The 14,882-nt window shown below is 54.7% G+C and overlaps 1 protein-coding gene across 1 annotated transcript in view; it reads left to right on the plus strand.

Moving 5' to 3' along the window:
* The first annotated feature begins 14 nt into the window (after positions 1-14).
* Positions 15-14,882, plus strand: part of FRMD5 (FERM domain containing 5) — a 74,231-nt gene continuing 59,363 nt past the window's right edge. Inside the window, exon 1 of the mRNA XM_027688311.1 lies at positions 15-164. Coding sequence (XP_027544112.1) covers positions 63-164 — 102 coding nt within the window. The 5' untranslated portion in view covers positions 15-62. The remainder of the gene's footprint in view (positions 165-14,882) is intronic.

Below are 14,882 nucleotides of genomic sequence, written 5' to 3' on the forward strand. Positions count from 1 at the left end.
GGGATGTGAGCGGAGGCTCCGCCGGCAGCGCCCGCCGCCCGCGCCCGCCGCGCCCCGGGAAGATGCTGAGCAGGTGGATGAGTGGCAGCAGCAGGAACCTGGACCGCGAGTACAACTGCACCGTGCGGCTGCTGGACGACAGCGAGTACACCTGCACCATCCAGGTCAGGCTCCGCGGCACCGGCACCGCGCCCGCGCTGCCCCCGCAGCCGCCGCGCTGCCGCCCGGCCCCGGCAGACAAAAGAAGCGGAGCGGAGCGGCGGGGGGGGCCTGGCGCTGCCCCGCGCCGCCAACAAAGGCGGCCCCCCCGCTCCCGCCGCCCCCCGGCTCTCGGGAGGCGACCGGAGCCGCGGCTGCCGGCGGCGGGGACCCCCGGGGCTGAGCCCCCCGCCCGCGGAGCCCCCGGTGCGGGGGGTGCGGGGATGGCGCGGAGAGCCGCCCGCCTGCCCCCAGCGCGGTGCTGCCCGCGGCTCCCGGAGCCGGAGCGGGGCGGGGGCAGCCGGCACGGCCGTCCCGGGGCCGGGGGAGCCGCGGCCGTGCCCCGCGGAGCCGCCGGTGCGAACCCTCCGCTGCGGGCGCGGGGGCCGCGCGCAGCGCGGGGAGGACGTGGGTGCGAAGTGAAGTACGGGGGATGTTGCGGGGCGGGGATGGACAGGGCATGCTGCGGGGCAGGCACCGACCCTCCCGGCCCCGCCGCAGCCCGGTGCCTGCTGTGCCTCCCTCATGAGCGGCCGGCTCTGCCCTGATGTGCGCTCGGGTTTTGTAATCGTCCGGAGCGGCGGGGACGGGGCATCCCCCGCGCCCCCGTGTCGGGAGGGACCGGGACCGGGACCGGGAGCAGGAGCAGGACGCGGGGTCGGGGCCGTCGCTCCCCTCCCGGTGTCCCCTCGCTGCCGGGGCTGCGCGGGGCATCGCTCAGCGCGCAGATGTCGTGGGATGTCGTATTGCTGAAAACTAGGGAAAGGCGCTCCCCGACTCCGCTGGAACTAGTCCGGTACCGGGACCGTTTGACCGGGGCTTGAGACGAGCATCCCTGGTTCTGGCTGCTCCTGTGCTCCATTCCTACAACCAGCATCATCCCTGCAAGGGAGCTCACGACGAGCTGTGCGGAGCCGCACGCGCAGGGGTTGCCGCTGGAGGCGGCTGGCCTCAGCCCAGCCCGGGGGCGATGGAAAATTCGGGGCAGAGTTTTGAGTAAAGGTGACTCAACACGTCAGTAGCAACAGCTCCCACCGTCCAGCTTTGGGGACCCCCAGTTCCTCCTGTCTTGTGATGCCAAGGAAGGGGGAACATCCTTCCATTTAGCGTGCTTTAGGTGATAATGCCAAAGAACGGTTGCCGAGGGTGCTGCAGGCTATGGAAGGCACCGTCATTTTGGCTTAAAGAGTCTAAAATCGATAAATAGGATGATTTGTGCAAATACCGCTGAAGAACAGTGGAAATGCTGCCGGTCCCCCCTCACCTCCCCCACCGGGGTTGTAAAGTGTGACCCAGTAAACAGCTCTAAAGGCAGCCCAGTTTGTTTTGCATAAGCCAAATTAATTCGTCTCTCAGAGGTTGTTTTTAATACAAATTAAATGGAAAACTAGTTTGGGAGAGAAAGTGTGGGCAGAACAGTTCAGAAAAATCTGGATTTTCTGCCCTTAAGATAATTTGACAAGGTGTCGTCATTTTGCGTGGTTTTTTTTTAAAGAGAAAATACTACTTGATCCCATATTCCAGTCGATATTTTATGGGTAGCATAGTAAACAGGGAATCCTGGTATTTAGCATGCATGACCTGAGGGATGCAGAATTTGCTCCTGTCACCCTCATAAGCAAGGTTACCCCGCTTAAATATTTGTTCTCTCTTGCTTTCACGCTGCCTTATAAGCCAAGTATTTATAGTCCATGCGAAATTAGGGAGAACATAGCAGGAATGTGTAATGTCTCACAAGTGAGGGAGCCGTCACCGCGCAGGCTGCGAGCGCTGAATGAGTTTTGAAGGTCATTCCCTCACGAGCGCAGAGATTTCACGTCTCTCCGAGATCCACGGTGTCTCCTCACCCGGGCTGGTTCTGCGCCTCTCGGATCTAATTTATGTCTTTCTATTTTTACCGAAATCTGGAGGAACGGGCCGAGGCACGAGCTGTGGTTTTCACGCGCAGTACTGTGGGTGCACGTCCGGGGAGCAGAGCTGCCGCCGGGAACTTTGCAGCGTGGGGTTTTTGCTGCTGTGCCCGTGTGTTGGTGCCGCTCACCCCAGCAGCGGGGGCACGTGGATGGGCTTTGTACCCTCCCTGAAGCGTGGCCCTTCTGACGTGTCATTTGGCTTCAAGGCTGGGCAGAAGGAAGCAGCGCTCAGAGGCAGAGCTGATTTTAAGAGGGTTTATTTACAGTTTGGATAATGGCACTGGTTAAACCTGTCACAACATTAACCTCTGGCTGTGCTTGCTGAAGGTGTGTGAGTAGGGTTTGGTGCTGTTGGTTAATACCTGAGCATTCTGCTTCTGTGTAAAACCTTTTTCATTTGATTAGCCGAGGTTTACTTAGCTAATATTCCCATGTTGAACCAGCAGTTCGTTGTCTGAGCTGGGATGAATCCTTCCTCTTTTTTCCCTAATTTTCACTCCCAAACAGCCCATCCAAACAGGTGGAGGAGGCTGGAGGGCCTATCCCTGGCTTCCCCCAGATGCTGTTTGGGGGACAGACCTGCAGCGGGCAGAGGGAGCGAGGTGCAGTGGGTCAGGGCAGCTGAGTCGGCTGCTCCACGAACAGTTTTGTTGTTGGGGTTTTTTTGTGCATTCCAGTAGTTTGCTGGTTTGCGGATGATGCTGTTCCAGTATCTGTCTCCACTGGATCCTGGGGTCAGTCCATGTCTGTGAGTGAGCAGGGCTGTGGGTCTCAACCACTTGCTTGGGACTCGGGGACTCGCAGCAGCTGCCTGAACATGAAGATGTTGGGCTTACTTGACTGGGAAAAGCTGATGTTTAACAGTATTACAGGCCATGGAGGCACCTTTTAAGGCAGTAAAGGTGGTGGTTTGCAGCGTGGGGTCCATCAGGTGAGAGAAGCAGCAGTGCCCATTTCTGCTCTGTCCCTTGGTGCTGTGCCGACTGCTGGGGACCCCACTGGTGGGTGGCACTGCCCCGAGACATGTCCCCAGGGAGCAGTGGGGCTGAAGAGAGGGGCAGCCATTCCTGAAGGGGTTTTGCTCATCTCCATGGTGAGGGGCTGGCCTGGCTGTATATTTAATTTATGTTTCACCCCTCATGCTCTGTGTCTCCAAGAGGAACACAGAGCAGTTCGCTGGGGAGGCTCCTCACAGCGCCGTTGGAGAAAACAAGCTCTGAAACCCCAAGCCATGCCCTTGTGCTGTGGTTTGCTGTGAGCGAGCTGCTTGTCTGAGGAAATGTTTTAAATTCTTCACTGTAGTGTCAGTGGTGGCATAAGAGGCTCAAAATAATTAATGATTTGCCATCGCTCGACGCATCAAGCATTTTCCTGAAAAGACAGTGGCATTTTGTTTCAAACCCCAGTAGTGCTACAGGAACCTGGAGATGTGAGAAAATAAATGTACGGTTTCTTAGATGCAGAATGTAAGAACTTCCCTGTGTAAGATTGGGAAGAAATGAAAACGAGCTCCTGGCTGCACTCTGAGACAAACCCCCTGTTTCCCACATGGAGCACTAAGTTCTTTAGGAGCCCTGACAGGATCATTAATATCAGGCAGCAGCACAAAGGGGAACTTGGGGGTTTGCGGCACCGGCTCCGGTGAAGGTTATTTGTTCATTATCTTTTTATCTTCTGAGAGTTTCCAATTGCTTTTCCCGGGAAGTAGGTTAGGAGACCGCTGCTTCCGCAGGGGCGGCTCCGCTCTGCAACCCCAGCACAGGTGATGTGTGCTGTGAGCTCCCTGCTCCCCACAGCGCCACAAACCAGGGGCTCCGTGCTGAGCTGGGCTGTCTGTCCCAGAGCCTTCCCTTCTCTCCATTGTTGGAGCCCAGCTGCGGGCACAGGGACCGGGGCCAGACCTGTTGTCAGAAATGGGGTGTTGGGCTGGGCCGGTGGGTCCCAGCTGTGGGTCCGCCTGGGGGTTGGGCGCTCTGACCATCCCCTGCTCTCGTGGGCTGGCACTGAGGGTCTGGCAGAGCCCCAGGGCAGCACCAGCACACCGTGGCAGTGGGGAGAGCCCCTCACGAGGCCCCGGGGCTGCAGTGGGTGCAGGGTCACCCCCTCCCAGCCCACGGGTCCCAGGGGTGCTGACGGCGTTACCGCAGCTTTGCTGTCGACTATTGAAAGTTGTGGTTTTACTTATAGCTTTGGACATGTCTTTGCAGCAGAAAGCCATGGCTCTGGCTCAGCTGTGTCTCTGTGAGCTGTGCTGGCAGGGCAGCTCCGTCGCTCCCGGCTCCAGCATTTCCGCACACGCGGTTGGTGGGCTTGGACAGAAACTGCCTGAAATGCACAATAAGTTTGAAGGCAAAATAGCAGCCAAAGCAGAGCACTTAATCTTCTTTTCCTCCTAAATTTATGTCTACGTGTATAATTTTAAATGCAAAGGATACAGAAGGCAGCTAAGGAAAACATCCACTAAACTGGGGCCATAATCAGTCACATTTCAATGGGAGGCAAAACCCCAAGTTGTTTTGGAAACCTGTGGAAAATACTTCTAGTGCTGCTCTTTCTTCACCAGCCAAAATGTCTGTTTTCTGTTCACTTTTCATACCTGTTTTACAGCATTACCTGCTGTGAACCCGCTGGCTATTCCCCCCTCAGGAGCCAATTTCCTGACAGAACTACTTTGCTTATCAGTTTCCTGTAGAAGATGCTGAAGACAAATATAGATACAACTATAGAGACAGATACAGACAGAGATATCCACACAGCAGTGCACACACACAGAGCGATGCCGTTGTAGACAAACATGTACAACAGCACCATGAAAGAGGGAATTTGCTCCTTCTGTCATGTAAGAATTAGGTAATGCACAGCATGAGGCTTTTTCAGAGGTGTCTGGGGAATACTGAAAGTGCCGTGAGCAGCCCACTTATTTTTAATTTTTGAGTCACTCTCTGGGAGCCCCGAGGGATCTTGGGCATGGGGATGACATCAGTGGCCACGTGCTGGCAATGCCAGGACTCACACGATGCTTCAGTTTGCCCCATACAGGACCAGGGGCACCCCTCTGACCTGGCACATTGGTTTTGTCACTGAAACCTCACAGCTGGCTTCTCCTGGGAGCCCTGTACAAAGTGGACAAGGACTGTGTGGGGAGCAAGACCCTCCCTGAGGTGCCATCAGTGGTGGTGGGCAGGGTCCTGCTGGAGAGGCCCTCAATCTGTTGAAGCCCCTCCACAGCTCGGGCAGGAGTGGGTGTCCTCTCTGGGGTGTGTGGCATCGTAGAATCATGGAATGGTTTGGGTTGGAAGGGACCTTAAAGCACATCCAGTTCCACCCCCTGCCATGGACAGGGACACCTCCCATTCTGCCAGGTTGCCCCAAGCCCCGTCCAACCTGGCCTTGGACACTTCCAGGGATCCAGGGGCAGCCGTGGGTTTTCAGGGTAACCTTTGCCAGTGCTTTACCACCTTATAGCAAAAAAGTTCCTTATTTCTGATCTAAACTGACCCTCCTCCAGTTTCAAACCTTTTCCCCTTGTCCTGCCACAACATCTCCCAACTGTGTGTCAAGGATTCCTGAGCGTGGGTTGGGACACTGGGAATGGGCTCTGCCTGCGGAGCGTTGGGTGAATTTGGGTGTCGGTGGAAAGAGGGGTCCCTGTTGGCTGGGGGGCAGCTCCTTGACGGCCCCATGGCCCTAAATGTTTAAGGGTGGCCTGTGCTTATTTTTGTCTCATGCCCTGCGAGGAGGGAATTTGGCAGTGGGAAAAACCGAACCCTGTGGGACCCTCAGCACCTCAACCTGCCGGGGGCTTGTAGGACTGTCCCGTACCCCCGGTGAGCACAGTTTGGGTGGGACTGGTGGGAATCCTGACCTGACACCCGGAGCAGAGCACACGTGTGAGCAAACCCTCTGAAACCACCGCGCTCCCCTTTCCGGAGGCAGAGGCAGAGTGGCACTGCTGTCACCTGTGAGAAAGGACGTGTTACTGGGGAAGGCTGGGAACAAGCAGGGTTTGCCATGAGAGAAGTGCTGTGGTTATTTGGCCTGTCGAGAGCAGGGGTCAGGCCCTGGGCTGTGGCAGAGCTCTGAACGCTGCCTTTGCCATTGGCCGCTTGTTTGCGGTCAGAACACCCAATTATTGTTTGCTTACAGCAAGCTTTGGAGTTGCTTCTGCAAATAAGAAGGTTTCAGGTAAAATTCTTTTCTTTGAAATGTTTCCAGGGTAAATTATCCCAGCGGTGTGGGAACAATTTCCTATTGATTATCTGGAATTGCTGCGAGGCCGACATGTCCACAGCGAGCGTCTGCACAGGCTGTGGCTCTCAAGGCACAAAGGGAATGGGAGCAGGTTCTGATGGGTGCAATGACACTGTGGGTAACGTGTGTGTGAACATGGGCTGGAGAATGTCATGCCAGGGCTAGGGGAGTGATTGGAAAGGATCATTAAATCACAGAATCATGGAATGGTTTGGGTTGGAAGGACCTTAAAGCTCATCTTGTTCCACCCCCTGCCATGGGCAGGGACACCTTCTGGTTGACCAGGTTGCTCAAAGGATGGGGCTAAATCCCATCCTCTGGCAGGATTTGCATTTGCTTATTTTTGGTTGTTCCTACCAATCTATTAGAAGGTTCAGAACTCAGGAAACTATATCCGAATTTGTGGATTTTCCCCTTGTATCTCTCCCAGCATTGAAGCCACTGTATGACTTCATTACTCTCTAAAATCTACTCTAAAAATTTTTTGTGGCACCTTCACCATGCCAAGAGATGTTTTCCCCGTGCCCCAGCCAACACCAGCAGAGCTCTGCCAGCTGCTGTCTGAGCCCAGGAGAAAGGCAAACCCCCCATCCTCTGTCCCCACAGGAAGGAATCCACACTTGAAACATTTTTGGAGCTGCCACATAAGCACAACACCACCTTAACCAGGACAGGTTCCGTGCCTGGGGAGCTGCTGGGAGGATGGAGCAGCAGGAGCCCCGTGGCTGCCAGAGCTTTTTTGCTTGGCGAGGAAGAGGAGCGTGAAGGGCAGCAGGGCAGGGCACGCGAGCTGGCTCCATGTGGGAACATGTTCAGTGGGACTCACAGACATGAAAGCTTTTTGTTGTTGTGCTGGGATGAGTGGTTGGAATGGCAGAGAGAAGGTCCCCAGTGCTGCGTGTCACCGCCAGCTCACTGAGCTGTGCTCCTGCCAGTGTGTGAAACACTGATGCTTCTAGAGAATGAAAACAAAAAACTAGAATGAAATGAAATGTCCTGAAACATGTCACCCCAGCAGGGTGTTTGCCTGTGTGGTTTGTGTGGGGGTGCCAGAGGTGCTGGTGCAAAAGCACAGTGAGGGGCACTGGCAGGAGATGCACTGGCGCTTTGGAGATCAGCTCCTTCCTCTCCAGAAAAGAAAGCCTTTGGAAGTGTCTTTCCTTCCAGAGGGCAGGGTTAGATGGGATATTGGGAAGAAATCCTTGGCTGTGAGGGTGGTGAGGCCACACATTGCCCAGTGAAGCTGTGGCTGCCCCTGGATCCCTGGAAGTGTCCAAGGCCAGGTTGGACGGGACTTGGAGCAACCTGGGATAGTGGAAGGTGTCCCTGCCCATGGCAGGAGGTGGGATGGGATGAGCTTTAAGATCCTTTCCAACCCAAACCATTCTGAGATTCGATAATTCTATCTTCAAAAAATGCCTGTTTCTGAGAGTCTGAGGTTTTTCCAGGAAGGGCCAGGGCAGGGGGCAGGTGTGTCAATGCACTTCAGGTGCTGGCAGAGAAAAGCTCTTCTTTTTTCTAAGCAAAACTAGGATTTCTCTAGCTGCAGAGAGTGTTTCAGTGGGATCCCAGGGAGCAGCTGGGTGCTTTGTTCCTCCTGCGTTACTGTTTTAAAGCTGCAGGCCCTGCTCTGCCCTTAGTTACACTTTGGCAATTCCTGTCCGAGCACATCACCTTCACCGGCGCCATTGTCTCCGTCCGCGGGAGCGACTTGGCAGCTGAAATTTCGTAAGGAATTCAGTTAATTCTGCACACACAGAATGCAAGATGCTGTCGTGTTTCCTCTGGCTTGTTATGTGTGAGGGCCACGGGGGTAAAATCCAGGAAAATCTGATTTTCCTCAGCGAAGTCAGCGGCTGTCGCTGCAGATCCCCATCAGAGCCACCACGGCGGGGCCGCTTTTACGTAACCACTGGGGAGGGCAGAGCTGTGCTTCAAGCCACAGGATCAACTTGGTGCTTCCACTAGTGGATGATCCCAGTCCTCTTTATGGAAACCAGGGGGTGTTTATTTTCTCAAATTGTCCAGTCTCTGGTCCTGGCTGGGAAAGTTGACGCAAGTGGAAACTGCTCCTCTGTGGATGAGGGAACAGACTGAAAACCTGCCTGGTTCTGTAGGATGTGCTTCGTGCTGGGGGAATGGAAAGCTTGGGAATTCCCTCCTGGAGAGGCATGGGCATTGCAGGGCTCAGAGCCATGGGCTGGCTCTGATTTTGTCACAAGAATTTGAACAGACTCTCTTTGGCTGTTGGAGCCGGGAGCCTCCGGACAGTCGTGGTCCTGCGGGAGCCGAGTGAACGCTGAGTCCCATTTTCCTTCCCTGGGAGAACCAGTTCTCTGCACTGAGCAGCTCATTGGAAATTCAAGGTTTACATGTATTTTAATCTTTCCTATCTGGCAGTAAAGAACACCAGCCCTGGACTCCTGAGCAGGGATAAAGCCCATGGATGGGTCAGGATGCTGCAGGAGGAGGGAATCAAGGGGGTCAGTCCCTGCCAGGTACCTGCATCTCACCAGACGGACAAGGTGCTTTTTTGAATGATAATTAACAACAGCTTCCATGGCCAGTGAGGCCTCAGCTCATTAATATGGGACGTCAGGATGTGATCAGTGCTGCAGCCGGAAATAGAATATTTTGGCTGCATAATGTCTGTTACTGAAGACTTTAATTATAGTGGCATATCTGTCATATTGATGAGGGGCTTGTATTTTTCAGAGGGTTTGTAGTGGCTTTTTCAGATCATGTTGGCTTTTACTCTGGCACACTGGATGGGATCCCGAGGGAAATGTCCATCCAGCTGCCATCCAGCTGGGTTTTCTTCCTTAATAAAAAAAGACAAAAATTGAGTCAGCCATTCTGGAGCTGGAGAGAGGCTTTAGGAGTATATAGATCAGGCAGTTTGTAGGAATTGCAACAACTCCTTATACATTTAGCTCATGGAATGGACAGTATATTGGGACCAAGGAAAAAAGCTGGAATCCAATAGAGTTATGTTTGAAAAACAGATAATAAACATGCTGAGCAGGTATTTTTCATGAATCGATTTAGTTCTCATTAGGCTTGCACTATATAGTTTGCTGACTAATATTTCTGGCTTGCAAGTAAGAACGGCTTTCCAAAGGAAATATGGAATGAGAACAGAGTGTTTTTGGGACCTGAAAACCTGGAGCTCCTGGGGCCATTGGGAAAGAAGAGATGTGAGGGCAACAGAAACACAGGAGCAGAGGGGAGGGCTGGGGTTGGAGTGACAGTGGGACAGGGACAGGGCAATGGAGGTGTGATGGATACTGGGAGTGTCCCTCACTGTGCCAGTCCATCCTCCACCTGTACAGGGATTCTGTGACCCCTGTGCCACAGGGACTGCATCTGAATCAAGCCTCAGCTCATCCAAGACAACTCTCCTGGACTGAGGTCCCACCAAAATTTCAGCATTCCTGGCCTCTTCCTCAATATTAAGGTTCTTCTTCTCATCCTGAATCTTCTCATTCTGGACTTGCCCCCCTTCTGACCCTTGTCAATGCTGTCCTTCCTTTCTCCCTCACAGCATTTATTCCCTGAGTGTTCACAGATTGGCATCATTCCCATTTGCAGGCTGATATAAACCCCCAAACCCGCAGGGAATGATTCCCCAGACTGTCACCACTTTTCGGGAGCGACTCCTTGAGCCCACTGATGGGGCTGTAACTGCCTGTGACTTCTGCTTGGTGACAGATTTCTTCATCTGAGTTTTGGGATGAAGCCGAGGGTCCTCGGGGCTGTTCAGGGGGGTGAGGGGAGCTGGCAGCTGCCTCTGCCCTGCTGTGCTTCCAGGCAGGAGCGGGAGCTTGCACATCCCCTGCGTGGTGCTCTGCTCCTCGCTGGGTACCCTGTCCCTCAGCCTGACACCCGGGGTTTGCTCTGGACATGAATAAGGTGCTAATACCAAATTAATCCAGTGTAGTGAGCCATAAATAATGCTGACAGGGATTCTTCCCCGCCCTGTGGGATGCTTCCCACTGCCAGCAGTAACACATGGGCCCCTGGGCAAAGTCCTCTGGAACTAAACAAATCCACAAGTAACGGGCTGGGAGGAAAGTGATGGGGCTGAGGCTTTCCCAGTGCCGGGGAGCGAGAGCGATCCTGTTTCCAGAGGGCTTTGTAATTAGCAGGTGGAATTTTGTTCCAGGATGTCACGGAGTGTAATGGGGAGCGATGGCTGAGGCGTGTTCAGCTGATTGGGTTGGGAGGTTCCGTGGGCGGTGTGTAATTCCCAGCTCTGCCGGGCTCTTCCCGAGACACGTGTTTTTGGGACACGGTTAATCCCCATGTTTTTGGGACACGGTTAATCCCTGTGCCCATGAGCCAGTGCTGATGGGCCCTGTCATCCCTGCCTGTGTCCTGGGTCTGCCGGGGGGACAGGCACTGCAGAGGGGAGCTGATCCTGAGCTGGAAGGATGGGCTGTTCTTTGAACCAGTCCTCTTAACACGAGACTTCCCATTCCCTCTCTTTGTTTGCCTGCGTGTTCCTCACCCCTGTGGGGAAGTGCCACCTCCAGCGGGCACAGCCGGGGCTTGGCAGTGGCTCGGGGGTCATGATGCCTGCAGGACACACGGGAGGGTCAGGAGGTGGGTTGAGCTGGGCTGTTGTTTTCCACCCCGTGCAGTCTCCACAAGATGTGGATAAGAGTAAAAACCCCCCCGGAATGGCTCCAGCGTTGGCTTCTGCTCGGGACTTGGGCCCCATAAATCACCCTGGAAGGAGTGACTGCGTGCTGACCCCCACACACACTGCCTGCCTGGCTCAGCTCGCTTTGTTCCACGGATTTCTATGGAGAGAGAGGAAAAGTCAATGTTGGGTGCAGCTGGAAGGGCTGGGATTGCCATGGGAACAGAGGAACAGGGCTGATGGCAGGCAGGGGACACTGCCACCACCCAGGAGATGCCCTTGTGCCCACTGCCCTGCTGCTGCATCAGAGACATCAGACAGAGCTTCACGTCCAGCCCCTGGAAGTGATAACGAGGAGCCATAACCTGCTGGTGTCAGTCCAGGTCCAGCTCTGTCCCAACCATGGGGCTCGGGGGACTCCTCCAAGGGCTCTCCAGGTCAGTGCCACCGAGGCAGTTTAGAGCTGTGTGTTTATTTATTCCAAAAGTAAGCGCCAAGGGGGTTATTTATTTATGTACTGTCAGGTTTGCTTTTGCCTGTTTCGTTTGTTATTGTAACACAAGCTGGATCCTTCTCCACGTGTCTAAAGGAGGCTGGAGCTCCTCTGCAACGGAGACAGCCTGGGAGAGACCTTAGAGCCCCTTCCAGTGCCTAAAGGGGCTCCAAGAGAGCTTAAGAGAGACTTTGGACAAGAGTCTGGACTGACAGGACAAGGGGAAATGGCTTCCCACTGCCAGAGGGCAGGGTTAGATGGGATAGTGGGAAGGAAGGGTGGGGAGGCCCTGGCACAGGTTGCCCAGAGAAGCTGTGGCTGCCCCTGGATCCCTGGAAGGTGTCCCTGCCCATGGTAGGGGGTGGAACAAGATGAGATTTCGGGTTCTTCCCAACCCAAACCATTCCATGATTCCATGATCTGTAGCAACTTCCTGGGCAGACTGGTGCTGGTCCAGACCGTACTGGTGGTGCTGGTGTGTCGGTGTTTCTGAAGGAGCATTCCCATTCCTGCTGTTTTCTCAGTGCCCAGGCAAAGGAAACACGGGGCTTTTTTTGGCTGCCTCACTCTTCCAAGTGAGCAGCCTGGCATGAAACAGCCCTCACACAGGACACGGGGAGGGGGGGTGCTCTGGAACGTTTCCTATAGGTGTGCTGGGGAAGAAACATCCTCTGATAAACTACAGAAGGCGGAAGAGACTCTTCTGAATGCACTCCATTCTTCTGTAAGTGCTGCAATTATCCCGGTCTTTATTTGGAGTGTCAGTGAGCACGGGATAGCTGCTCTGGCCTTTGGCATCCCCGGCTGAGGGAAGGGCTGAGGGGCAGTGGAGCTTGGTACAGCGTTAGAGCAGATTCACTCAAGCCCTTCAAATATTTATGGCCTTGCAATCCATACACATTTTAAGCATATTTGACATCCTCCTACGCTGCTCTTGCTTATGGAGAGACTCTGGAGAGCGTCTGCCCGGCTGTGGGGGTGTCTGCAGGTGCCCGTGGGTCGTGGGGGTGTTTTGTAGCTGATATTTAGGAAGGATTCATCAGTTCTGTTCCTAGAGAGCTCCTCAGTGCGAGGAGGGGCTTTGCACAGCACTCAGAGGTGGCTGATGGCTCGTGCAGCCGGTGGATTGCGATGCAGGATGTTGGGATGCAGGATGTTGGGATGCAGGATACCTGTGGGTGCTGGCTGGGCAGGGAGGGTTTGGCTGTGGGAACCATCTGCTCCTTGCCCACCCAGCCACCCCTGCACTGCCCTGGCTCACCATCACCCCGGGGAGGGGAGGCAACACCAGGGGAGTTCTCCCAGGGACTCAAAGTCACCCCGGCGGTCGCTGCGTTCCCGAAGTGCCTTCCCCTGCCCAGGGGTGCCAGAGGACCTGCCACTGCTGGCACAGCCCAGCAACCAGGCTGGGGGGGCTCTCAACACAGCCAGGGACATTTTGGGTTCCTCTGAAGGTATTGAAATCCAACTAAATGGAGACGGATCATCCCTTTGGCTGGATGATTTGTCTGCACAGCTGCATGGCAGCACTCTTCCCTCCCTCCTTCCCTCCTTCCATCCTCCAGGATATTCAATGGGATCTCATCGGACACTGGGGAAAATCCCAGAGCCCTGGGCAGCATCTTTGGGATATTGGGTGTTTTGAGCATCCAGCCAAGCATCTCCCTTTTCTTGGTCAATGGCTGTTCCCGGGGTCCTGCTCCATCCTCAGCCCCCTGGACATGGGGCTCTTTGTGTTGTGGTGGCTGCCGGGAAGGCAGGACCATTTCCCTCCCCAGATCCTGAGGACAACCACGATCTCTGCAAATATCCCTGTGGGAGACAGGATTGCTCCGATGGGATGGGTGAGCTCAGCCCTGGAAGGGGCGTGTGACACTGAGCCAGGGTGGCCTTGGGACCATGGTGGGGTCACTGTGACCTCTCCACACATGAAGACAAGGCAGAGGAGCCAGAGGCAGAGCTGTAGATCCCCGAGACCCCAGTCCAGGCAGTCCACCAGCTGGAACTGGGGCAGGATGCATGGGAGGACCACTGGCAGTGGTGGACCTGGCACCAGCCCCACCTGCTCCGAAGGGACAGGAACTTCTTTTCTAGCCAAAAAAAAAAGTCAGTTTTAACAAGCCCGTTGCCTTCCTGCTGGAGGGATAATTCTTGTCAATCTGCCACTTTTTACTGTGATGTGCTAAAAATAGAGCACGATTTCCAGGCAGCAGTGGCACATCCTGTGGTCGTAATGAGCTCTTAAGGTAATTACCTTTGGTGGGAAAGAGCTGGAGACAGGGTGTGTTCAGCTGACACAGGGAGGGTTTGCAAGAAACGGGTCTGTGCTCCTGTTAAAGGGCAGCAGCCCACAGCAGGGGAGTGAGGGGGCCACAGGAGAGACAGAGAGGGGATTGGGACCAGGGCCTGGAGGGACAGGACAAGAGGGAATGGCTTCCCACTGCCAGAGGGCAGGGTTAGATGGGATACTGGGAAGAAATCCTTCCCTGTGGCTGCCCCTGGGCAGGGACACCTTCCACTGTCCCAGGTTGCTCCAAGCCCTGTCCAGCCTGGCCCTGGACACTTCCAGGGATGGGGCAGCCACAGCTTATCTGGGCAACCTTTGCCAGGGCCTCCCCACCCTCACAGGGAACAATTTGTAATAAAAGAATGTTCTAATCTATTTAATTTCTTCAAAGCCATATTTTAAAGTGCTGCTCATAGCTGGGGGTTATCTTAACAGGAATTATGATCTAGACTGAGAAAGTGCAACGTGCCACCCCCTGTCAAGCTTTGCCCTCCCAGAGGTTGTCCTGAAAGCCACCACTGCCCTGGGCACCCTCTGTCCCTGCCAGCTCCTGGTGCCAGGGGGCTGCCAGGGTGGGCAGGCAGGGGTAGGACCCACCTTTTCCCGCTGAGGCTTTGCTCTCCCCGGGTCAATAAATAATCTCTTGGAGCACTGTGTTGCCTCCCAGCTCTGTAAATCAATTTACCGTGTTGCAGAGTATCCAGTGCTTGCATGAAATAGGTAAATTACATCTCCTGCTGTTCCATCTTCGTAACTAATTCGATACCATCTTAAGAATATAAACCATTGAGAGCATTTTTTTTGTCTGACTCAATTTGCCTTTGTGTGGCAGAGGGGCTGATCTCTCCCTGCAGTGCCTTTCCCCAGCCTGTGTAATCCTGGGGCTTTTCTTTATCTCTGTCTCCGATGTATCTCCACAATTACAGCCGGATTTATGTACCTGCAGCTCCCTTCCCACACAGTGGGATGTGGCCTCCCCAGCCTGGGGTCCCTGCAGCCCCCCCAGGTGTGCACAGTGTGACAAGGGGAGCAGCTTGTCCAGCCATCGCTCCTGCTCTCTGGAGGCAGCATTCCCGCAGCATTCCCACAGCATTC

This window comes from Neopelma chrysocephalum, unplaced genomic scaffold, assembly GCF_003984885.1.
Source record: "Neopelma chrysocephalum unplaced genomic scaffold, ASM398488v2 Primary Assembly neopelma1_75, whole genome shotgun sequence".
NCBI lineage: Eukaryota > Metazoa > Chordata > Aves > Passeriformes > Pipridae > Neopelma > Neopelma chrysocephalum.